General features: G+C 41.0%; 1 protein-coding gene across 1 annotated transcript in view; it reads left to right on the top strand.

The window, feature by feature from the left end:
* Positions 1-27636, top strand: part of LOC134460722 (uncharacterized) — a 117873-nt gene that overhangs the window by 76482 nt on the left and 13755 nt on the right. The window contains exons 2-4 of the mRNA XM_063213228.1: positions 26186-26216; positions 26298-26558; positions 27332-27589. Of these exons, the coding sequence (XP_063069298.1) occupies positions 26210-26216; positions 26298-26558; positions 27332-27589 (526 nt within the window). The 5' untranslated portion in view covers positions 26186-26209. The remainder of the gene's footprint in view (positions 1-26185; positions 26217-26297; positions 26559-27331; positions 27590-27636) is intronic.

Raw genomic sequence — 27636 nt, 5'->3', positions numbered from 1 at the left:
GGGGGGCCTTCACATGGCTTTCTCTAGGGCCCAGCCAAAGCTGCCAGCGACCCTGCCTGGAAGTCTTGGATGAGTACCCTTGCCACTTGCCTTGGATTATGTGGATGTTTTTTTCCCCAAAGATCTCCAACATGCTTCACCCATGGAATAAATAATCCATTAACTGCACTGCGTGTCAGTGTTAGTGATGTGAGCTGTCTCATCCTGTAACACAGCTGTCTAGGTAGTTTATGGCAACCTTGATCATAATAGATGGTTTAGCCACAAACTGGTGGTGATGGGTTTCCTGTCATTCTCATTGGTGCCTTCTAACACAAGGGAGCTCGCCTTCAAGCTCCTGTCCGAAATCAAAGTGTTCTTTCTATTTAAAGCAGCAATTGTCAAAATTAATTTAATTTCTTATCACATGTCTCCCAAAAAAAGCTTAATACTCACCAAATGCTTCACAACATTCACCTGTTCAATTACACATTCACAAAAGCAGTCATGTGGGGAGCCACTCAGAACACTGAGAACAGCATGAGGTTCAATGTCTTGCATTTTACCAGGCCAGGTGAATAAGGAATCAAACGTGTAACATATTTATTCCAATAGTACTTCTTCTTTTCCCCAAGACATTGTATTATATCCTCCACTGAGTATTTTGTGCTATTTTGCCTTACAACACTGGACTATTCTCAAATTCATACTTGGGTCACACAATGATCAAAATCATAGTATGCATTAACATACACCAAGGTTCGGGGGCAAAGGGGCCACTTGTCCCTGGCCAAAGGAGAAAAGGGACTCCTCATTGCATTAGACTGTATGAGCCCTCCTAGACTTGGTTATCACATGCCATTGGATGCTAAATCATCCGACGGAGACGCGTGTGTGTGTGTGTGTGTCTGTGTGTGCGCGCTTGTGTGTGTGTGTGTGTGTGTGTGTGTGTCTGTGTGTGTGTGTTTATGATCAAGCTTGCATTCAGAAGTTCCTGCCGGGTTTTGAATCAGAATTGTAATGTTTCTGGTGACCTGTGTTACTACCATTCCTTGTGCAAGCAATTGGTTGATTACATCAACATGGTTCCACTTCAGGAGTCAATGGTGGAACAGTCAAAGATTTGCCCGCCTTCTTCTCTTTTTATGGTGTTTGCGCAAGAAGTGCGCTACCACCATCTTCAGAGCGAAGGGAACTCCATTTATTCTCAACCTCAAGACTCCAAAGGTCTCCTAAAGGGGCGTTCACCCCACATCACATGGATACCGGAAAAAACGAGCCTATCATATCTTTCTCTCCCTATACGATTATTTGCAGAGTGGATAGAGCACTGATACAGTGTGATTTTGTTCTTTTGAACAGTGGTGAAATTTGAACTGAGAGCACCAGGTGTATTTAGTTCTACTGTAAAAGATGCACGCCTGCATTAGGTTTATGGATCACTGGATCCTGTGGCAGGCTGATGTTATACAAAACAGTAAGTGCAGCAGACTCTAAACATGAAGGGTTCTCATATTCTTCCGGGTTGAAATCCCCAGTTAATTCTTGTGGGCTGGGCACCTTACGTATATAGGCTTACTTATTGATGCCCTCCCTGTGCTCATTGTGGAAATAAATAACCATTAAAAAACTCACTGTGGAAATTCTTTGTTAAATTACTTGGTGGACAGATTTTCAACCATACAGCATCAATGCAATTTGGCATGCACCATCAATTCCAATTCCCTTGCTGCAACGACTAAACTCTCTCTCTCTTATGTGGAAGATCTAGGTGATTCCTTTTCCCACTTGCCTTGCAATGTGAATTAATTCCCCGAAGCATCATGCATCCATGCATGGAAATCTGCCTGTGCGTCTGTGTTGGTGCTGGCTGTCATATATCTGGGTACTGTCTTGACCGGTCATCGGTTTATGTAATGATATGAAAAGAGGGCGGATCACAGTCCTTGGGCTTGCGCGAACGTGCCCATGCAGGTGACGGAGAATGCAAATAAGTTAAAACGAAAGCGAAAGAAGCAGAGGTTTACTTGTCGAAGAAGAGGGCTGGAAATGTTTTTGTTCAGTGAGTGAATCGACTGGGCTATTTGAAATGAAAAAAATTCACACAATAGCAAATAATTCTACATCACAGCATTAAGGTAGGGTGTGTGCGTATTCCTTTATCTACTTTTTTGTTACAAAGGCTGATGTGTCCTTTCACTAATTCTGTGAATGCAAACCGTGAGCTCGACGGCTGGGCCTTCAAAAAACAAATCTTGACAGATAAGCTAGTGAACTGAGGCGTGATTTCAGCTTGAGAAGTTTACTGAATGTCCGGAATCTTAACAGTCTTATAAAACTCAAACAGAATTAAATATATAGGATAGGCCCTACATTTAGAAAATAAAATGTAATGCAATACACGGGATACAATCTTTTTCCCCTTTTCATGCACTAACTAAGTGTTTTCTTTTATGGTTTTAAATCAGGTAAGGACACTGTAAGCTTCAGGTCTATTCAGGTTTATGTCCAAAAAAGGAAGGAAAAAGCAGAGGCACTGAGATTTGAGAAAAATATAAAAAAGCCTTTAATTTAACATGGCAAATTCAGTTTAAAAGCACATGGGCCTACGCGTTGCGGCCATATTGACCTTCATCAGGGCCTAGACAAAGTGTGCGTTGCAATATGCGACCTTGGCTCCTCCACTTGCGCTTGTCTCCTCGTCCCGCCTCCTGGCCCCTCCTCCGTGGAGAAAACGATAACGTTTCCCAGCTGTCAGCCTAGCCACAACAACTTTTGAGGGACTGTTTTTCATTCACCATCCCACTTGCAAATGAGACAAAACTCTACAATTGAGCTTTTGCAAGATATTGAAATATAATGCTGTTGTCAGTGATGTCATCATGACATACAGTATTACTTCCTGGTATGAGGAGAGAAGCAAGTGGAGGAGGCAAGGTCGCATATTGCAACGCACTCAAACAAAGTAGGTCAAAGGTTAAAAAGGCACCCATAGGTGTCAGAAGGGGTGGAGTCTTCCTACCATGCCTATCATGTGACCAGTAAGCTTGTGCAGTAATTGGCTGACAAGAATGACAAATAGCAATATATTGCAATAATAACAATAATTAAACAAAAAATACATCAACACTTGTTTCAAGTATATGTCACAGAAAGGGAGAAAAGTCACATTCCTCATTCAAGCTTGGGAAGAAGGTAGCCTTCAGCTTAGGCCTACTAATCCAGAATGTTTCTCTCTGGAGAGAGAGAATGCTTCTCTCTGGAGAGAGAAACATTCTGGATTAGTAAACTGAAGGCTACCTTCTTCCCAGGCTTGAATGAGGAATGTGACTTTTCTCCCTTTCTGTGACATATACTTGAAACAAGTGTTGATGTGTTTTTTTTAAATTGTTGTTTTTATTTTCTCCCTCTCCCCCCTTTTTTTAAATGTTTATGTCTTCTCTTTCTTAATGGCTATTAGTCATTCTTGTCAGCCAATTACTGCACAAGCTTACTGGTCACATGATGTGACATGATAGGAAGACTCCACCCCTTCTGACACCTATGGGTGCCTTTTTAACCTTTGACCTACTTTGTTTGTCTATGCCCTGATGAAGGCCAATATCGCCGCAACGCGTAGGCCCATGTGCTTTTAAACTGAATTTGCCATGTTAAATTAAAGGCTTTTTTTATATTTTTCTCAAATCTCAGAGTGCCTCTGCTTTTTCCTTCCTTTTTTGGACCTACACCTCACCCGGTACATATGAGCAACGAGTAATATTACCCTGCAAAGTCTCCTGAGCTCTTTAAGCCCTTTAGTGTCTTCCTATTCAAGTTTATGTTAAAGCAGACAGGCGAATTTCAACGCATTTCTTTTAAATGACAAAACTCAGGCAAGTTGACAGGACAGTGTGTAAAGTATAGTAACTACGAAAGTTTACACGTGAAATACAAAGTATGACTGAACAGTGAACACAAACGAAGAAATGCAAAGGCTGAATGGGCTCGGTCGTGACGACGCAGTAAGATTTTTGCTAGGCAGTGGGCATGCGCACTTTGCAGCATCAAACTGGCAAAGTGCGCATGCCCACTGTCTAGCAAAAATCTTACTGCTTCGTCACGAACGAGCCTAATGACTCCAGAATTAGCCAAACATCATTGCTAATGATCGCAATTAGCATAATTCACACCTTTAAATAGCGATATCTCAAGAACTTAAATTTAGCGTTTTTACCACTACTGTCCACATTACAATGACATTAAACAACAATTGAAACTATTTTTAGCAGCAACTTACAGTTAGTTCCACGTTGAAGATCACGGCAAGCAACAGGAAATCAGTAGAGGCAATACGACTAGTGCGCTACTTAATGTTAACACTAGGGGGAATCTAAGTCCACAGGTCAGCTCAAGACGCCTTCATGAAGGCCTTAAGATGTTTTTTTCCCTCCCCCTTCAAATCAAACCGTGATTGGTCAATTTTCCCATCACTCTCCAAACCAAAACACATCAGGCTCGTTCGTGATGACGCAGTAAGATTTTTGCTAGGAAGTGGGCATGCGCACTTTGCCAGTTTGATGCATTGTGGTTAGAATGCAATGCATCAAACTGGCAAAGTGCGCATGCCCACTGCCTAGCAAAAATCTTACTGCTTCGTCACGAATGAGCCTATAGCTTGGCCTTCGTGAAGTCCTAACCAATTAATGAGCCAGTTAATCTTGCTTCGATAGAGATAGACAATTCTGATTGGATAGTATGTTTCAGGACAGTAACCCTTTCATTGCTGATGTGAATTTGACAGTAAACTTAACTTTGTAACCCTTTCATTGCTGATGTGAATTTGACAGTAAACTTAACTTTGGAACATAGATTAGTGAACATGTAGTAATAAATGTGTTGTATTTAAATGAGAGTGAGGAGTTTTTTATGTATTCATATATCATTTAATATATTTTTTGTTCTGAAATTTTAAGGCCTTCTCTGAAGGCGTAGAAGGCCCTGAGGGTTCCCCACTGTGTGAATGACAATTCAAATACCTTGAAAACGTTTTAATGGAGTGCAAAATACTGTTTATTTAGGTGGAGTAAAGAAATGTATTGAAATTATTAGGAATAATTATAACATAGGCCTACGTTTCATGGCCTCCGAGACGAAAGAACGGACTAAGTTGTTTCAGCTGGCACTGATTGGTTTGTTTGTGGGCCATACATGATGGTTTTCGACCCAAAGCCCTAGTACTACCTAAAAAAAATTGAGGACCTACTTTATTACTCTTACATTATGGATTTGAAGATTTGAATGAAGAATAGGCTATTTTTCACTAGTGCAGACGCTGTTAGTTGATTGGCGCTCCAGATATGGTGTCCTCTGTTTCCCTCCATACCTTTGCATAGAGAACATTCCACCCCGTCAGTTGGAGGGAGACACTCTACATTGTTTTGATATGAAGGGACACAGGGGAAAAAGTTATGTAGGCTTAAGTCGTAAAGCTGGAAGTAGCTTTGAATTTTTTAACAGAAACACCAAATACTGTGGAAATGTATTGCTGGTGCGCAATGCAGAAGTCCTTGTCCTTTATTGGCACTGGCAAAGAAAATAATATCAACCCAAAAGTTTTCATTTTAAATGGAAATTACCATGTCAATACTAGGCCTACTACTGCAAGCCACAAAGCCATAGTTGGCTAGCAGATGCCCTGTAAGTCTGGGCATCACTGTTTTTTCAACACTGCTTTACTGTATTGTGATGTCTGAGATCTAATAACACAACCATGGTTGACTAAGATTGTGAACCAGCTGCAATCTGATTCCAGAGTACTTGCCCCCAGCATAAGAGCTTGGCCTGATGGCTGCTGATGAAAGATTGGAAGAGGGCCCTCTTCATAGTGAGGAACCAGATGACATCACTATGGCTAAAAAGAGCGCTACGGGAAAGTTGGGGCATCCCAGCACAACAGACATCAGAGAAATGGAGGATGAGGACATCAGAACAGTACCAGAACTTTCCCCAAACCATCCTCTGCAGGAAACCAAGTGTGAGATCATAGTCTCTACGGACACTTCTACAGGGGGTCCTTCTACAGAGGACACTGAAGGTGCCTGTGGGGGTGGAAGGTGAGTACAGTATTTCTGTCAGTCAGGAGGACTGCAGGGCTGTTTGCAAATGCCTCAACTTCATTAACCCTCAAGCCACCAGGCTGTTGTATCCTAGTGAATAATATGACCAAGTGGGGTCATTTGATTTCCTCTATATAAATGATTTGTTTGGGTCATTCAAGTTTATTAACACATTTGATACTTGCCCTCATCTTAAAGGTACACTATGCAGGAAATGGTCCAAAAAAAGGTACTGCAACTATGCTGCTCATTGAAGCTGGGTTGACTTTTGCCTAATTTGATCTTTCATGAAAGTTTACTAAATAATAAACTAATATTTTCTATTATGGCCCAAGTACAGTCATTTTTGCAGCTAAAAATGGCTATTTCTGGAAATTCAAAATGGCGGACCATGGAGAAGATCCCCCTTTTCATGTATGAAAAGTACAATTTTCCAGCCATAATGAATACTTAAAATTTGATGGCGGTGGTAAATATTCATGACAAAGGCAACATTAGTGAATGGGTAGCATGAATTCTGGAAATAAACAGCTAAAAATTTTACACAGTGTACCTTTAAGTAATACAATGTTAATTTAGAGCAAAAATGTGAGTCAAACCTATACACTGTTATTGCTCAATAGATAAATATTTTATTTACATATCCCTTCTGTTGTGTTCGGGTCATTTTTGACCCGTTTTCGAGTTTAAGTGTAAAAAAAACACACTTTCCTTTATTGTCCCGGAATGAGTCTTCATCTAATCCTCAGTCACAATCATTTCAACAGAAAAAAATATGTTTTATCATTTTAGTAAATTTTAAAGGTCTAAAAAAAAAAAAGTTACATCTGTGGTGTTCGGGTCAAAATTGACCCGGCATAGATTTTTGGTTGTTCTATGGCATTTTTGAAAAGCTGTTGGTTGCCCTTTGTCCTCAGTTTGGTGATTCATGGTGAGGAAAATATATTTCTTGCCTTAAAAATGTTTCCCCCGCTTTTTCATATAACAAATCTAAGATGGCCGCCGGACAGTCCCATACAATGTGTCATATCTCCTGTTGTGAAAGGAGTACAGATGTATTTTTGGTGTCTCCTCATATGTTTTCATGGTCAGGGAATCCATCTCTGCATTATATTATGATCATTCTTGCACATAATTTTTGCAAAATGAGTTTTTGCACATTATTTTGTCCAAAAAACGTATTAAAAATCCTTAATAGCACCCAAACATGTAGAAATGGTCTTACACTTTCAATAGAGTTGATATGGCAATAAGATAATGGTCCAGGTTCATAGCAGCAGTGGATTCAGATGAATAGTGTGACTTTTTTTCATTTTCATTGAGGTGTTCATTTCCTATATCTTTGCATTAGATAGGCGGAATAGCTGTGAATCCTGCAGAATTGTTATTTTGTATATTTACCACACTAAAGTCATATAAATATTGAAAAACACCAAGTCAACATATTTCAACATTCATTTTATGCACTGAAAAAGTAATTTAGTTGAAATTTGGTCTTCATCCTGCTATAAATCTCTTGGGTTGGTCTGGACCCGAACACCACAAATGTCACTATTGATGATTTTTTTCTAAGATTAGAGAACAACTAATCAAATAAATTTGAGTTGTTGTACTCTCATATCAGCTGTAATACATGGACAACATAATCACTAATTGTATCACTTTAGGAAGTATTAATAGTGAATTTATACAGGTTTTGATAGTTTTGGTCATCAAAAACGATTTGCATAATGTAAGATAAAAGACCAGTAAAGTCAAAAAGATGAATAAATAAATTAGTTTTTCCATGGATATGAATACATACCAAGTAAGCTATGAGATGAAAAACAATATTTGATGAGAACTAGTGTTTTTAGGTATTTTATGGCTGAGTTTTGCTATCACGGGTCAAAAATGACCCGAACACCACAGGTGTATGCAGCTTTTGAACACAACACAAGGGTTAAACAAAACCTTTTTTCAAGCATGTAATTATGTACATTAAAAATGGCAGGGGGCTCCCCTAGGTGGCCACTGGTCTCTGCCCGAGGTTTCTTCCTAGCTATAGTTTTTTTCCCCTCAGACCTCATTGAGCTTTCCCCCCCCCCTACAAACTATGATTCAAGTGAAAGGGAGTTTTTCCTCACCCCTGATGCCACCAGGGGCCGCATCTGAGCGCCCAATCTCTGTGTGACTATCTATAACTTATGCTAGACCCAGCCACTATGGACCTTACGCATCTAAGAATCCTGGTCCTAACCTACTGTACGTTGACCCTATGACTCTACGATCTCTTTCTGTCTATTCTTCCTCTGCCTTCCTGCTATCTCTGCCTCTCCTCTCTTCCTCTCCCTTTAAATCCATCTCTAACAATTCTGTTCTTCTTCTAATTTCTTAAGCACTTTGAGTTGCATCCCTTGTATGATACAGTGCTATACAAATACAATTATTATTATTATTATTATTAAAAGTTTCTTCAAATTACAACAGAAATAGAAGCTAAAAGGTTGCAAATCTCATGGACCATGTCGTTTTCCATTGTCCAGGGCAACATTGTCCAACACTGTTTCAAAAAGACACATTTCTTTAAGCCCGTCTATGGGCGGTGTAATAATACAGCATGTTGTCTAATTTCCCCAGCTATCATCAAGGCAGGTGTTCACCAGTACTCAGTGTCAGTTCCATGATAAGTGACCTGTCAATTAATCATCCTCCTGCATTCACAGAAAACACCAGGTATTGAAACTTCAGTAATTTCATTGAATTTCATTTAATTGATACATGGATGGATGGATGGATGGATGGATGGATGGATGGATGGATGGATGGATGGATTGGCTAAATCTGCCATGAATGGGGATGCATCTTGGACATAACACTATTCATATGAAGGGTTTCCTTTCTTAGATTTACAGTATTGTATGCATATATTTAATGTGATCGTCTCTTGTCAACAGAATTTATTTGGACCAAAACGGATTCACTGAGCACTCCATCATCCTCATCACAATATCCATCTACTCATTTTGATAAATATTCAAAGTATACTTTTGATAGAATAGAAGACACCGGAGCAGCTCAGATGGGATGCTTTATCTTTTTAATTCAAGTGCACAACATGTTAGGGACTAACGTTTCGATGGCAAGCCATCTTCATCAGAGTCCATGAGTACTGAAGAGCAGTGGCGGCTGGTAGTCTGTCAAACAGGGGAGGCTGTTCAATTACAATATGTCCAGAACGCAAAAAAAAAAAGGGGGGGGGGGGGGTTGGACAATTTTGACACACATCTTATATTGGTCCTGAGCCACATATGGCCTCACACACTAAAGGACTCTTGTTGAAACAAATTTGTTAATCATTAATCATTATCCCCCTTGTAGCCTATTCATAGGGAAATGTTTTTTTTTAAATTATTATTATTATTATTATTATTATTATTATTATTATTAGGCCTACCTCCGCCACATAATTGATGTGATTGATTTTGCCTATGTCTTTGTTCATTGCTGGGTGCACGACTTAAGAGGTCGCAAAATCTTTAATTATTTACCAGACATTGCCAACACAGTAGGAAACAAGGACTCGCCTATCACGGGACAGTTAACCAGTTGATCAGACACCACGAAAGCTCAAAAGAAACGGTTGTTCTTCCCTACCTTTTTCACCAAGTCAATATTAGGCAGTGCTCTGCTCTGCTCCTTGATATTCATTTTCTCCTCATAAGGATGACTGGAATTCGCCAGAATTTAATCCACAATGCTTGGCATTTTGCATAGCTCTCTTAGCTTTCTTGCAAGCTAGCCCTAACAAAAAGTAGGCAAGTTAACCTCAACTTTTGAATTGGGAGATTGAAAAGGATAAGGACTAATAATGCCACTATTAAGACTTTATTCGCAACACTAGGTTTACAAGAATATGTACACAAAACTGGAGTACACCGCAATGAATAGCTTCCCCACTGGTTACACGACGAAACTTCTCAGTCAAATTAATAACATATCCGCATTTCGAAATGAAATCAACTACTGTAGCCTACTGACACGGGGTTCACCCAATCACAAGCCGGAGCTTCAGTCTCCGGTACCTCCCCCCTCCTCTCTCTTCTCCATTCACTCCCAGTGAGAAATTTCAACGCATTTCTTTTAAATGACAAAACTCAGGCAAGTTGACAGGACAGTGTGTAAAGTATAGTAACTACGAAAGTTTACACGTGAAATACAAAGTATGACTGAACAGTGAACACAAACGAAGAAATGCAAAGGCTGAATGGGCTCGTTCGTGACGTCGCAGTAAGATTTTTGCTAGGCAGTGGGCATGCGCACTTTGCCAGTTTGGTGCATCAAACTGGCAAAGTGCGCATGCCCACTGCCTAGCAAAAATCTTACTGCTTCGTCACGAACGAGCCTAATGACTCCAGAATTAGCCAAACATCATTGCTAATGATCGCAATTAGCATAATTCACACCTTTAAATAGCGATATCTCAAGAACTTAAATTTAGCGTTTTTACCACTACTGTCCACATTACAATGACATTAAACAACAATTGAAACTATTTTTAGCAGCAACTTACAGTTAGTTCCACGTTGAAGATCACGGCAAGCAACAGGAAATCAGTAGAGGCAATACGACTAGTGCGCTACTTAATGTTAACACTAGGGGGAATCTAAGTCCACAGGTCAGCTCAAGACGCCTTCATGAAGGCCTTAAGATGTTTTTTTCCCTCCCCCTTCAAATCAAACCGTGATTGGTCAATTTTCCCATCACTCTCCAAACCAAAACACATCAGGCTCGTTCGTGACGAAGCAGTAAGATTTTTGCTAGGCAGTGGGCATGCGCACTTTGCCAGTTTGATGCATTGTGGTTAGAAAATTCAAAGTGCAAAGCGCGCATGCCCACTACCTAGCAAAAATCTTACTGCTTCGTCACGAATGAGCCTATAGCTTGGCCTTCGTGAAGTCCTAACCAATTAATGAGCCAGTTAATCTTGCTTCGATAGAGATAGACAATTCTGATTGGATAGTATGTTTCAGGACAGTAACCCTTTCATTGCTGATGTGAATTTGACAGTAAACTTAACTTTGTAACCCTTTCATTGCTGATGTGAATTTGACAGTAAACTTAACTTTGGAACATAGATTAGTGAACATGTAGTAATAAATGTGTTGTATTTAAATGAGAGTGAGGAGTTTTTTATGTATTCATATATCATTTAATATATTTTTTGTTCTGAAATTTTAAGGCCTTCTCTGAAGGCGTAGAAGGCCCTGAGGGTTCCCCACTGTGTGAATGACAATTCAAATACCTTGAAAACGTTTTAATGGAGTGCAAAATACTGTTTATTTAGGTGGAGTAAAGAAATGTGATGAAATTATTAGGAATAATTATAACATAGGCCTACGTTTCATGGCCTCTGAGACAAAAGAACGGACTAAGTTGTTTCAGCTGGCACTGATTGGTTTGTTTGTGGGCCATACATGATGGTTTTCGACACAAAGCCCTAGGCCTATCTAAAAAGAATTGTAGACCTACTTTATTACTTTCACATTATGGATTTGAAGATTTGAATGAAGAATAGGCTATTTTACACTAGTACAGACGCAGTTAGTTAATTGGCGCTCCAGATATGGTGTCCTCTGTTTCCCTCCATACCTTTGCATAGAGAACAGAAAGACATTCCACCCCGTAAGTTGGAGGGAGCCACTCTACATTGCTTTGATATGAAGGGACACAGGGGAAGAAGTTATGTAGGCTGAAGTCGCTTTGAATCTTTTGAACAGAAACACAGATACTGTGGAAATGTATTGCTGGTGTGCAATGCAGAAGTCCTTGTCCTTTATTGGCACTGGCAAAGAAAATAATATCAACCCAAAAGTTTTCATTTTAAATGGAAATTACCATGTCAATACTAGGCCTACTACTGCAAGCCACAAAGCCATAGTTGGCTAGCAGATGCCCTGTAAGTCTGGGCATCACTGTTTTTTCAACACTGCTTTACTGTATTGTGATGTCTGAGATCTAATAACACAACCATGGTTGACTAAGATTGTGAACCAGCTGCAATCTGATTCCAGAGTACTTGCCCCCAGCATAAGAGCTTGGCCTGATGGCTGCTGATGAAAGATTGGAAGAGGGCCCTCTTCATAGTGAGGAACCAGATGACATCACTATGGCTAAAAAGAGCGCTACGGGAAAGTTGGGGCATCCCAGCACAACAGACATCAGAGAAATGGAGGATGAGGACATCAGAACAGTACCAGAACTTTCCCCAAACCATCCTCTGCAGGAAACCAAGTGTGAGATCATAGTCTCTACGGACACTTCTACAGGGGGTCCTTCTACAGAGGACACTGAAGGTGCCTGTGGGGGTGGAAGGTGAGTACAGTATTTCTGTCAGTCAGGAGGACTGCAGGGCTGTTTGCAAATGCCTCAACTTCATTAACCCTCAAGCCACCAGGCTGTTGTATCCTAGTGAATAATATGACCAAGTGGGGTCATTTGATTTCCTCTATATAAATGATTTGTTTGGGTCATTCAAGTTTATTAACACATTTGATACTTGCCCTCATCTTAAAGGTACACTATGCAGGAAATGGTCCAAAAAAAGGTACTGCAACTATGCTGCTCATTGAAGCTGGGTTGACTTTTGCCTAATTTGATCTTTCATGAAAGTTTACTAAATAATAAACTAATATTTTCTATTATGGCCCAAGTACAGTCATTTTTGCAGCTAAAAATGGCTATTTCTGGAAATTCAAAATGGCGGACCATGGAGAAGATCCCCCTTTTCATGTATGAAAAGTACAATTTTCCAGCCATAATGAATACTTAAAATTTGATGGCGGTGGTAAATATTCATGACAAAGGCAACATTAGTGAATGGGTAGCATGAATTCTGGAAATAAACAGCTAAAAATTTTACACAGTGTACCTTTAAGTAATACAATGTTAATTTAGAGCAAAAATGTGAGTCAAACCTATACACTGTTATTGCTCAATAGATAAATATTTTATTTACATATCCCTTCTGTTGTGTTCGGGTCATTTTTGACCCGTTTTCGAGTTTAAGTGTAAAAAAAACACACTTTCCTTTATTGTCCCGGAATGAGGCTTCATCTAATCCTCAGTCACAATCCTTTCAACAGGAAAAAATATGTTTTATCATTTTAGTAAATTTTAAAGGTCTAAAAAAAAAAAGTTACATCTGTGGTGTTCGGGTCAAAATTGACCCGGCATAGATTTTTGGTTGTTTTATGGCATTTTTGAAAAGCTGTTGGTTGCCCTTTGTCCTCAGTTTGGTGATTCATGGTGAGGAAAATATATTTCTTGCCTTAAAAATGTTTCCCCCGCTTTTTCATATAACAAATCTAAGATGGCCGCCGGACAGTCCCATACAATGTGTCATATCTCCTGTTGTGAAAGGAGTACAGATGTATTTTTGGTGTCTCCTCATATGTTTTCATGGTCAGGGAATCCATCTCTGCATTATATTATGATCATTCTTGCACATAATTTTTGCAAAATGAGTTTTTGCACATTATTTTGTCCAAAAAACGTATTAAAAATCCTTAATAGCACCCAAACATGTAGAAATGGTCTTACACTTTCAATAGAGTTGATATGGCAATAAGATAATGGTCCAGGTTCATAGCAGCAGTGGATTCAGATGAATAGTGTGACTTTTTTTCATTTTCATTGAGGTGTTCATTTCCTATATCTTTGCATTAGATAGGCGGAATAGCTGTGAATCCTGCAGAATTGTTATTTTGTATATTTACCACACTAAAGTCATATAAATATTGAAAAACACCAAGTCAACATATTTCAACATTCATTTTATGCACTGAAAAAGTAATTTAGTTGAAATTTGGTCTTCATCCTGCTATAAATCTCTTGGGTTGGTCTGGACCCGAACACCACAAATGTCACTATTGATGATTTTTTTCTAAGATTAGAGAACAACTAATCAAATAAATTTGAGTTGTTGTACTCTCATATCAGCTGTAATACATGGACAACATAATCACTAATTGTATCACTTTAGGAAGTATTAATAGTGAATTTATACAGGTTTTGATAGTTTTGGTCATCAAAAACGATTTGCATAATGTAAGATAAAAGACCAGTAAAGTCAAAAAGATGAATAAATAAATTAGTTTTTCCATGGATATGAATACATACCAAGTAAGCTATGAGATGAAAAACAATATTTGATGAGAACTAGTGTTTTTAGGTATTTTATGGCTGAGTTTTGCTATCACGGGTCAAAAATGACCCGAACACCACAGGTGTATGCAGCTTTTGAACACAACACAAGGGTTAAACAAAACCTTTTTTCAAGCATGTAATTATGTACATTAAAAATGGCAGGGGGCTCCCCTAGGTGGCCACTGGTCTCTGCCCGAGGTTTCTTCCTAGCTATAGTTTTTTTCCCCTCAGACCTCATTGAGCTTTCCCCCCCCCCCCTACAAACTATAAATCAAATGAAAGGGAGTTTTTCCTCACCCCTGATGCCACCAGGGGCCGCATCTGAGCGCCCAATCTCTGTGTGACTATCTATAACTTATGCTAGACCCAGCCACTATGGACCTTACGCATCTAAGAATCCTGGTCCTAACCTACTGTACGTTGACCCTATGACTCTACGATCTCTTTCTGTCTATTCTTCCTCTGCCTTCCTGCTATCTCTGCCTCTCCTCTCTTCCTCTCCCTTTAAATCCATCTCTAACAATTCTGTTCTTCTTCTAATTTCTTAAGCACTTTGAGTTGCATCCCTTGTATGATACAGTGCTATACAAATACAATTATTATTATTATTATTATTAAAAGTTTCTTCAAATTACAACAGAAATAGAAGCTAAAAGGTTGCAAATCTCATGGACCATGTCGTTTTCCATTGTCCAGGGCAACATTGTCCAACACTGTTTCAAAAAGACACATTTCTTTAAGCCCGTCTATGGGCGGTGTAATAATACAGCATGTTGTCTAATTTCCCCAGCTATCATCAAGGCAGGTGTTCACCAGTACTCAGTGTCAGTTCCATGATAAGTGACCTGTCAATTAATCATCCTCCTGCATTCACAGAAAACACCAGGTATTGAAACTTCAGTAATTTCATTGAATTTCATTTAATTGATACATGGATGGATGGATGGATGGATGGATGGATGGATGGATGGATGGATGGATGGATTGGCTAAATCTGCCATGAATGGGGATGCATCTTGGACATAACACTATTCATATGAAGGGTTTCCTTTCTTAGATTTACAGTATTGTATGCATATATTTAATGTGATCGTCTCTTGTCAACAGAATTTATTTGGACCAAACGGATTCACTGAGCACTCCATCATCCTCATCACAATATCCATCTACTCATTTTGATAAATATTCAAAGTATACTTTTGATAGAATAGAAGACACCGGAGCAGCTCAGATGGGATGCTTTATCTTTTTAATTCAAGTGCACAACATGTTAGGGACTAACGTTTCGATGGCAAGCCATCTTCATCAGAGTCCATGAGTACTGAAGAGCAGTGGCGGCTGGTAGTCTGTCAAACAGGGGAGGCTGTTCAATTACAATATGTCCAGAACGCAAAAAAAAAAAGGGGGGGGGGGGGTTGGACAATTTTGACACACATCTTATATTGGTCCTGAGCCACATATGGCCTCACACACTAAAGGACTCTTGTTGAAACAAATTTGTTAATCATTAATCATTATCCCCCTTGTAGCCTATTCATAGGGAAATGTTTTTTTTTTAATTATTATTATTATTATTATTATTATTATTATTATTATTATTAGGCCTACCTCCGCCACATAATTGATGTGATTGATTTTGCCTATGTCTTTGTTCATTACTGGGTGCACGACTTAAGAGGTCGCAAAATCTTTAATTATTTACCAGACATTGCCAACACAGTAGGAAACAAGGACTCGCCTATCACGGGACAGTTAACCAGTTGATCAGACACCACGAAAGCTCAAAAGAAACGGTTGTTCTTCCCTACCTTTTTCACCAAGTCAATATTAGGCAGTGCTCTGCTCTGCTCCTTGATATTCATTTTCTCCTCATAAGGATGACTGGAATTCGCCAGAATTTAATCCACAATGCTTGGCATTTTGCATAGCTCTCTTAGCTTTCTTGCAAGCTAGCCCTAACAAAAAGTAGGCAAGTTAACCTCAACTTTTGAATTGGGAGATTGAAAAGGATAAGGACTAATAATGCCACTATTAAGACTTTATTCGCAACACTAGGTTTACAAGAATATGTACACAAAACTGGAGTACACCGCAATGAATAGCTTCCCCACTGGTTACACGACGAAACTTCTCAGTCAAATTAATAACATATCCGCATTTCGAAATGAAATCAACTACTGTAGCCTACTGACACGGGGTTCACCCAATCACAAGCCGGAGCTTCAGTCTCCGGTACCTCCCCCCTCCTCTCTCTTCTCCATTCACTCCCAGTGAGGCTCAGTCTCAAAATCAAAAAAATTTCACGGCAATAGCCAATGACCGTTTAGCATTTTGCCATTGGAAAAGCGTACAATTCCACATGCCATTGAAGTCCATTGAGACTCGACTCGCTTGCGTTGTCATGAGCGAAAAAAAACTCGTGCGAGTCTCGGGATCCTATTACAGATTGGTTTCATCTCTAAGTTGAGCACATGCATTTTCTATGAAGCTGGGTCTGAAATAGCAATGTTATTAAGTCGTGTAAAGCATTAGTTTACATACTATTCTCCGTGATTTTGGACAGGAGGCTGCGCCTCCCTTGTACTCAAAGAGGAATCGCCTCTGCTGAAGAGAGAGGAACCTAGTTATTTGGTATCCCCTGATTTGACAGGTGCAGGCCTATGCGGTGTGGCAATAGGCGATTGGTCCTTCTCATCGGTTGCTCATTGAGTCCACACCCAGGAAAAGACTATTTACAAGGAAAACACCATTACACAAGTGAAAGTGCATATAAATAAAGAATATAAAATATAAGAAAATATATGTACATGGAATGCCATTTTGGAAGGCTAGGTGGATACTTATTGGTCATAGAAGCCTGTGTAAAAAGGGCCTATACATGATCCCAACATCATAGTATGATAAACTTCCTCAGACTTTTACAAAAAGCAGGATAGACTCAGCTCCTCATTGAGGCCAGAGGGTTCAAGCGAATTTAGTGTAAAAATCCAAAACGCCTCTCTGCGTAAAAGTTTCTTAATGACGTCACCGCCTCTAGGTGGAGAAACAACCCGTTCAATGCCCCAGAACTTGAGCGAGGCCGGTGATCCATGCTTGGCTTCCATATAATGTCTTGCCATAGCATATGTGGTTATTAGTGCGTATAGCAGTTTTATGCTCAGCTATCCTCAATTTCAATTGACGTTTAGTTTGGCCTACGTAAACGAGACCACATGGGCATTTCAGTAGGTAAACTACGTGTGTGCTATTACAATTAATAAAAGATGAAATTGCATAGCGTTTCCCTGTGCGGGGATGCGAGAAGAATTTGGAGTTAGTGGAGTTGGAACACTGAACGCAGTTACCGCATTTGTAAAAGCCTGTAGGTCGACTGGGAAGCCAGGTCGTCGGAGATGGTGTAGGCATGTTCATGTCAGAATGAACAAGACGGTCACGGATAGTGCGGGCGCGCCTAAAAGTGAAAGTCGGTGGTTCAGAGCAGAAATCAGTTAGTGCAGGATCACTTTTTAACACATGCCAATGTTTACGAATTATGTTTTTAATCCTCCCAGCTGCTGGGGAATACCCAGTGGAAAATCCAATGTTAAAACTGGGGCGCTTTTTGGCAGATTTACGCAGCAAATTAGACCGCTCTGTCTGCAATGCCCTTTCATAGGCCCGGTCAATATCAAGCTGTGAATAGCCACGTTGTAGAAAGCGCTCTGACAGTTCTACCGCTTTATCTTTGAAGTCCACGGTAGAACTACAGTTTCTTCGTAGGCGCAAAAACTGGCCTGTGGGGATGTTGCGTATTAAGTGGGTAGGATGGTTACTGTGCGCATGCAGAAGTGTGTTACGACTCAACGGTTTGCGATAAATAGTAGTTTGTAAAAAACAATTTTCATCTTTTGTTATCGTCAAATCCAGAAAGTGAATCCGCTGAAGGTCCGACTCCATAGTGAACGACAAAAAACTAGTGGTAGAGTTGGCATAGGCCACAAACGCATCTAGTTGTAGCCTACAGGTGTACCTTTCCAAATCAATACAATATCGTCTATATACCTATAGTACAGGTCTATGTTTGAAAAAAATGGATTTTGGGTGGGGTTGTGTATACATTTTTCTTCCCAACAGCCCATGACTAAGCATGCGTAAGAGGGAGCAAACGCACTACCCATCGCAGTTCCTTGGAGTTGTAGGTAAAAGTCCGCATCATATTTAAAGAAGTTGTTAGACAGAATAATTTCCACCAGATTAAGAAGGAAAGTAGAGGGAGACAAAATATCAGTAGGACGTTTTTCTTAATAGTAAGACATGGCTTGTATACCAGTACTGTGCGGTATGCAAGTGTACAGACTTTGGACATCAAGTGAGACCATCGCTGGGTTCACATTTCCAGTTTTTTATCACATTCAAAACATCTGTCGTGTCACCGAGATAGGAAGGCAGGCTGGTGACATATATTCTCAAGAAAAAATCAACAAATTGAGACAGGGGTTCAGTAAGACTCCCTATGCTAGATACAATGACGCAGAGGTGGATCAATTAATCTTTTATGAATCTTGGGGAGACCGTAGAATACCGGACAGCACTGATGGTCTACTTGTAGAAAACGTTTTTCTTTCTCTGTGATCCAACCTCTTGCATGAGCCGTATCAATAAATCCGTGTATTTTTTCTTTTGTGGTTGCTGTAGGGTTAGACAACAAACGCTGATAGTGCTCTTTGTTGTCAAGTAACTTTATTACGCTGCTGTTGTAATTATCAAGGCTCATCACAACGCACGCACCTCCCTTGTCCGCAGCCCGAATAATAATGTCTTGTCTGGTTTCCAAATTACGCAAAGCCGCCATTTCATTTATAGTCATATTGTTTGGTCTAGAGGCAAATTGATGATTTAATTTCGCCATATCTTTTTCAACCAATTGACTAAATGTAACAATGGTAGGGTTTTGGTTGGAGAGTGGTACAAACTGTGACTTCTTCTTGAAAGGTGTATATTCTCTTAATAGAGGGTTAACACTAGGGTCCGCATTTCTACTAACCACGTTACTGTTGGATAAAGCATTGCCCCTAGAAAAGAAATGTTTTAAATGCAACTGTCGAAAAAACTTGAAGCAGTCCACTTTAAGAGAAAACAGGTCAGTGTGATTAGACGGGGCAAATGACAGTCCTTTGCGAAGAACTGTCTTCTCATCATCAGAAATCGCGCAGTCAGAGATGTTGATCACTGTCTCTTCCCCAGGGTGCGAGGGGACCAACGGGTTGGTGCGGGGGGATCTTTTCTTGCCAGCTATCATCAAGGCAGGTGTTCACCAGTACTCAGTGTCAGTTCCATGATAAGTGACCTGTCAATTAATCATCCTCCTGCATTCACAGAAAACACCAGGTATTGAAACTTCAGTAATTTCATTGAATTTCATTTAATTGATGCATGGATGGTTGGATGGATGGATGGATGGATGGATTGGCTAAATCTGCCATGAATGGGGATGCCTCTTGGACATAACACTATTCATATGAAGGGTTTCCTTTCTTAGATTTACAGTATTGTATGCATATATTTAATGTGATCGTCTCTTGTCAACAGAATTTATTTGGACCAAACGGATTCACTGAGCACTCCATCATCCTCATCACAATATCCATCTACTCATTTTGATAAATATTCAAAGTAGGCCTATACTTTTGATAGTTTACTATTTCTATGAATTGCACTGAAATCACAATTGAAACGCCATCTGTATAAATGTTATGTTTTTACTCCTACAAACTATGATTCAAGCGAAAATTAGTTTTTCCTCACCCCTGATGCCACCAGGGGCCGCATCTGAGCGCACAATCTCTGTGTGACTATCTATGACTTATGCTAGACCCAGCCACTAGGCTATGGACCTTACGCATCTAAGAACCCCGGTCATTGTTCTGGACAAATTACAACAGAAATAGAAGTTAAAAGGTTGCAAATCTCATGGACCATGTCGTTTTCCATTGTCCAGGGCAACATTGTCCAACAGTGTTTTAAAAAGACACATTTCTTTAAAGGACCACTCTAATAGAAAACTATAAGTTTACATGGTTTCAAACGTGTTTTCATGTGTCCAGAAACAGAACTCTAATGTACAGAAATTGTTTTGTTCAGTAGTAAGGGCTTTGTAAACAATGTTTTTTATATATATATATATATATATTTTAGGGGCTTTTATGCCTTTATTTGACAGGACAGTTGAAGATGGTGACAGGAAGCGAATGGGACAGAGAGACAGGGGAGGATCGGGAAACGACCCCGGCCGGACTCGAACCGGGGTCCCCGTGGGTGGGCATGCAAGCCCAAATGTGGGGGGCTTAGCGCGCTGCGCCACAGCGCCCCCCCTGTAAACAATGTTTTAACCGTTTTTCATCACTCTTAGTCCCGCCCAACAAAAACAAAAACGAGCCGGAATTGATGTCAGAAGATGAAAAATCACGTCTCAATCCACGCACTTGTGTCAGCCAAAATATCTGCACTTATTTGCCGTTAAGTTGAGGGAGGGAAGTGCACTGCATTTCAGTACACAGTGCACAGTGTGAGGAATGGAACGCACCGGGTCATTAGCAGCACCTTGGCTAGCTGGATCTGTGCACACTGTGGGAGCTGTGAAATTTGAGTGCGGATACGATAGTGATGTTATAGTTCAAATATACGATCTCTTTGTGTTATAGAGTGCATGGTGTTCATTATCCAAGATGGCGAACAGTTTGCAAAGAAATATTTTCCATTTCAATGAAATAGATAGTCTAACAGTACAAGTTCTGCAACTACAGGGCTAGCTTATTAGCTTTCCCCGCGTCTCCACACTACCAAGCAAACTTCCAAGCACAACACCACTGTATAAAATATAGGACACCGTCCACAGACATGGAGTGATACAAATGGCAAATCTAATTCTACCATGAAAGACTCGATAGACCAAAAGAAGTTTAAGAGATTTATTGAAACACTGAAGTATGCAGTAGTGATTGTCTTTGGCGGAGGCCCCCGCCTGCTTAGAATAATTCAGATGAAGAGGGCGCATATCCTGCCGATGGATAAGGCAGGGGCGAGAGCCTACCCCCCCTTCACAGGACGGCGACCAACTGGTGACGGTGGCTGGAGGTGGTGGCATTCACAGCAGATTAACGAGAGGCCTGGGACCGTGAAGATTAGGGCAGATGCTCTCAGCATCCTTGTGGTGGCAAGGCTGAAGGAAAGATGCCGAACTGCGTCGAAAGCAGGGACACCTTGCAGATTCTCCGCATGGGAAGAGGACGGGCCGGCAATGGAGGTTGAAGGGGAGGTGGTGGGAGCGTTGACACCAGCGTACTCTAGTCAGCAGAAGAGCAGAGATAGACAGAGGGTTTATAAATGAGTGGGCAGGCTTCCTATTGGCTGTAGGCAAATGAATGAGAATGCAAGGGAGAGGGTGTGCCTAAGAACAAGAACAGTGATTGGTTGGTTAATTTAAGGGAATAATTGAGCTGAATACCGTCTCATCTTCCTGGCAGAACTTAACGCCTTAGCTTACATTACCATACCAAATCTGCCCCCCGACATTTTCGCTGTTGGGGTGAATATCTAACAGTTACATTGTAAGCTCGACCTCAAAAGACACGTAGCAACATGGGGTTTCTAAACAGTCTGTAATAGCCAGTAGCACCAAAAGAGTAGAACATTTCACACGGAGATAATGTATCTGACACACTTACAATCTATGTTCACATCGGTAGTCTACGGTAGCTGAACGGTCAATGAAGGGAGCCAAAGTTACGGAAAGTGTTTCATCTGTTACATACTGTATCATATTTACAGCTATTCCACCCACCCAACCCTGAAAGCACAGTAGGTGGACGAAGCTAGCAGGCTAGCTAGTCCTACTCAGCGATATGTTGACTGACACCCAGGCGAGCACCATTAGCAGTCTCACGATCCATTTCTAAATACAGTATCTGTCAGGGCTCCTATGAATTATAATTTCAACGATCGAACACCCCATTCTTGCCTGCCGTCAATCCCATGTCTTCGTGCTGCTATCGTTTCACATTGTTAGCCTTGTCATTTCTCCAGCTGCTACTGTATGTTTTTGCAATGGCCAGGACAACAATCGCGGTCTTTACAAATTACATCAACATACTGTGTTTGAAAAGTGATGAAATCTGTAAGAACTAAGTTGTAATGTAGACTCGGAAGTACATTTTCAAACTTTATAGTCGGTCAGGACAGCGTCATGTCTGCAACTCATCTCGAGTCGCACTTTGGCTTGCTAGCTCAGCTATAGCAGCGTCTCGTTGGAGTAAACAACACCCCCCATGGCTCTGAAATATGAGGTAACGGTGCCACCTAGTGGTTTGCCAACATGTAGGCACAACAACTACTGGTACCTAGCCTAGCGCAGCCAGACCCGTACAGCAAAAAGCTGTACCAGGGTCTAGGAGGGCTGGGCGGCAGTGTGGGCGGGATAAACGGTTGCTTCAGCACTCAACGTCACGCAATAGGATGGTGGAACAACCAATCCCCACACACTTCTGTGTAACGTCACAGCTGTCTTTCACAACGTACAGGCGACACGCCCCTTTGCAAGGTGCAGCGGCAACTTCGAGCCGTCGTAGCAGTGAATTCGTGTGATGACCACAGCCACAAACAAGTTTCCTAATAAATCGTGTTTTCACTTATACAGTTCAAAAATGCATCGTTTTCAACCACATGGCCCTCCTTGATAAATCAGCGAAATGTCGAGCAATGTGGGGCTTGTTAAATGGTTATATTTATGATTGTTGTCAACATGGCATGTTCGGTGTTAGCTAGCTAGCTGTATACCCATAACTAATACATGGCTAGCCGCTAGCTCGGTAGACTAGGTGTCATTCCCATCTATTTAGTAAGCGACTTACAGACTTTCAAAGCTCCCAAATGTCTCGTTTTTAATGACATGGATCTTATTAGAATTTGGGGCAGGCATATAATACAAGGCTGGATACCTAGCTCTGTTATTGATGACAGGTTAGCTAGCCACTAGCGAGGGCCTCTTTGTAGGTGAAGCGGCAACTTCCAGCCGTCGTAGCAGTGAAAGCGTGTGATGACCACAGCCACAAACAAGTTTCCTAATACATCGTGTTTTCACTTATACAGTTCAAAAATGCCTCGTTTTCAACCACATGGCCCTCTTTGATCAATCAGCGAAATGTCGAGCAATCTGGGGCTTGTTAAATGGTTATATTTATGATTGTTGTCAACATGGCTTGTTCGGTGTTAGCTAGCTAGCTGTATACCCATAACTTTCCCTGATTGTCGCTCCCAACGCAGGACGCTCCCCGGTCAGCTCGCTCCCACTAGCCAGACTATCGATCCCATCTATTTAGTAAGCTACTCAAAGACTTTCAAAGCTCCCAAATGTCTCGTTTTTAATGGCATGTGTCTTATTAGAAATTTGGGCCGCAATTTCATTCTACACCTACAGTAGTGGTCTGATAATAGCGTGTGACTATCTGGTTCTGTAAAATGCTCAACTTAGCTTACCGAGCTAGTTTAAAACATCGAATGATCAAATGGTAATGTGTTGAGATCTATTTGTGTCCGATAAGTTAAGGGTGTATTATTACATCAATCCATGTCAGCCACGAAATGTATTATCATCCATGCTTTTTAAATTAAGTAAACACTTTCGTGCTGTACGTAGCACGGACGGACACCATTCTTCTTGGAAAGTTTCCTGTTTACTAGGTAGCCCGGCCCCCTCGCGATTTGATTGGCCCTGTCATCGGATAACTTTCAGCCTCGAAAAACGACCGGGGTCCGCTAGACTGCCCCCGGGAGCAAGTTCAATTTGCGGTCGCTAGGGGCGTCTAGATTTCTAGGCTAACTGGTACCCACAGTAGGCCTACAATGCCATATAAAACAGCGTTGAAGCATTAAAAAATCTTGTTTTAATTCTTGTAAAAATCGATATTTCTGGAGTCATGAAATTCGTCTTGTGACGTCACATCCAATCAGAAATGTTTATTTTGTAAATTAACTAAAAACTATAAAATTATAAACTCAAATTATTTTTTACTTAATTAATGATTCAGGTTTATGGGTTTTGAATAATGGTGCACATAACATGTAAGAATGGTTTTCTATTAAAGTGGTCCTTTAAGCCGCCAATAGGCAGTGTAATAATACAGCATGTTGTCCGATCTCCCCAGCTATCATCAAGGCAGGTGTTCACCAGTACCCAGTGTCACTTCCATGATGAGTGACCAGTCAATTAATCATCCTCCTGGATTCACAGAAGAAAGTAACACCAGGTATTGAAACTTCAGCTCATTCAGTAATTTCATTGAATTTCATTGAATTGATGGATGGCTGGATGAATGGATGGATGGATTGATGGATGGATGGATGGATGGATGGATGAATGGATTGATTTGCTAAATCTGCCAGGAATAGGGATGCATCTTGGACATAACACAAATCATACAAAGTGTTTCCTTTCTTAAATGTATTGTACGCACATATTTAAAGATCGCCTCTCAACGTAATTTAATTAATATTGCCGTGTTCCCAATTGTTATTGAATGTGTTACGCGTTGGTCCTGTTTTAAAAAACGTTCTGGTTGCTTTGTTTCAAGACGTTTTTGCAAGCTGGCAAGGTGGCTTGTGGAGAAACGAGAGAGTGTTCCGTGTTTCTCGTGGAAATGCGTCTCTGATTGGCTCACTCCTCCTGCTCTCAAAGAAACGCGTCTCTGATTGGCTCAGTCCTCCAGCCCTTGGAGAGAATGTAATGGGAAACAGAGTCGCCACTTCCCCGGGTGGTACTGCACTATAGGGGCGCCAACGGAGGCGTGCAGGCTCCATTCAGGGCTGTGCTCTTTCGACAGCGACCCCTAGGCGAGCTGTAGGCACGGAGCAACCGGAGTGAGCAGGCTTTATGTATGAGGCTTTGTGCTGTGTGTGTACCTGAGAGTAGCAACCAGCTGATAGCTAAGCTAAGCTATGTTTCGGACCACCAGACGTTGCTTGTTTTGAAAACAAGCAGAAAAAAATTACTCGACATGTTTTTAGATAAATGGGTCGATATAAACCTTTGTGGGCAACGCCTTCTTTCGACGTGACGAAACACAGAAAGGCTTTCGTGATTCGCTCGTTTCTCTGCATTATTTATGTAAATTGGGAAACACCGGGAAACACAGCCAGGAGAGTTGACGCACCGCTATGAGAGCCTTGCAAGTGAGTTTAACTTGGGGTGACCGTCCGATCTTCGAAAGGAGTGAGTAAAACTGAGTTTTATCGGAAGTTGGCCTTTAATGTGATCGTCTCTTGTCAACAGAATTTATTTGAACCAAACAGATTCACTGAGCACTCAATCATCCTCATCACAATATCCATCTACTCATTTTGATAAATATTCAAAGTATACTTTTGATAGTTTACTATTTCTATGAATTGCACTGAAATCACAATTGAAAAGCCATCTGTATAAATGTGATGTTTTTCTCAAAATCTGCTATTGATGTCTATTTTGCTACATTATCATGATCAAGTAAATCAATGCTTCCATATGTTTTCACAGTCCTCAGGCTATGCCTGGAGAAGTCATCTGTAGTGCTTGCCCAAAGAAAGCATTTAAATCCTGTCCGACCTGCATGGCATCCTTCTGTGAAGTCCATGTTAAGCCCCATTACACAACCCCAGCACTGCAGAGACATAGGCTGGTGGAGGCCACTGAAGACCTGGAGCAGAGACTGTGCCATCGCTATAACATGGAACTGGAGATGTACTGTAACACTGACCAGATTGTATGTGCTCTGTGTAAGGAACATAGGCGGTATGATAAAACACGTCATCAGGTATATTTTATTGTCATGTGCAACCCTGTGTACCACAGAATAATATGAAGGAAAGGCTGAAAATCACAATGTTGTTTACTCTTGTATCCTAAACATAAACAGATAAAGGAATTGGACTTCACCATAATGACAGGTAAGCACAGTTTTGATATGCACTAAAGAACTAACCATAGCATTTCAGCAGTCATTAAATCTATTTTAATGCCGTTTTCAGCTGTCCCTCCTCCGGGGGCTATCAAGTTCACCTCAGTGAAGCCAGACTGTGTGCGTGTGTGCTGGGGACCTCCTGAGGGGCTCACTGCACCCCACACTTTCAGGGTGTCATGGACAGGCGCAGGCATCAGAGAGCAACATGACGTGCAAGGGCTGGGCATTACTGTTCAGGTGCGCAGTCCAGGAGAAGAGTACACCTTTACTGTGGCCACCCTACAAGACAATAAACAGAGCCCGTGTGTGTCTGCAACGATGCTCACAGGTTTGTTTTCTGGATGCTTCTACACTATATTCCGTACATAAAGATCAGAGAGGATAAGATTAATGGAACTATAGACGAGACTGATGCTCGAGTGTTATTTTGAGTGTTATTTTGCATCTGCCAATCTAATGTGTGGGAGGCATACTGTTCTCTGACCATCTGTTCTCTGAATCCTTTCTCCATGTAATATATGGGTCAGTGACGTTCCAGCAGTAGCACATGTCATAGCGGCGCAACTGCAGCCAGTGCCACTACGTATTGCATAGATTTTCTGTTTGTTTATTTGTCTGTAATCGACTATCTTAGAAGCATGTACATTGCAGCATATCAGTTAATTTCAGTTAGTTGCCCAACCATCAATTACTCATTAATTCATGGGCATTAGATGCAGTTGCGCCACCTAACGTCTGTGCACCCCCCAAAACCGTCTTTTACCCATATATAAATGGGCTGCCATGGCCTAATTGGGACAGCCGTGGCGTAATGATTAAGCTATGCCTGATAAGGATATACACACATAGTTTGGCATTGAGTTCTACCTGTTTTCATTTTCCTATGAATAAAAACACTTTTGAAGGTGTAGCAACTGTACACAGCGCCTAGATGCCTTACCCTGTTCCTGCTTACATTTCCTCCTTGAAAGTCGCTTTGGTCAAAGGCCTCTGCTAAATGCTATGTAATGTAACGTAATGTAATGGGACGTTTCTATTTTGCCATTCTGAGGGAGAAACAAAACAAGGACATTTTCATGTTCTCTTTATTTTAAATATCAGATGTTCCTCCTCCTGAGAGTGTTAGTGTGAAGATGGATCTACCATCAGTGTTGGTTTCATGGAGGAAACCAGCAGGAGTCGATCAGGCCTCTTACATGGTGACCCTCAGAGCTGGTGGGGAATGTTTACAAACCCTCTCAATCAGATCTCTCCATCACAGCTTTGAGGAGCTTGATATTGGAAGACAGTACATCACCAGCGTCTCCACAGTGCTTAATGGAAGGCAGAGCAATCCTGTTTTGAAACGCATCCAAACAAGTAATCATCTCCTGCACACGACACACACACACACACACACACACACA

The sequence above is a fragment of the Engraulis encrasicolus genome, chromosome 13, assembly GCF_034702125.1.
Source record: "Engraulis encrasicolus isolate BLACKSEA-1 chromosome 13, IST_EnEncr_1.0, whole genome shotgun sequence".
Classification (NCBI taxonomy): Eukaryota; Metazoa; Chordata; class Actinopteri; order Clupeiformes; family Engraulidae; genus Engraulis; species Engraulis encrasicolus.
This window is presented reverse-complemented; position numbering and strand designations above follow the sequence as displayed.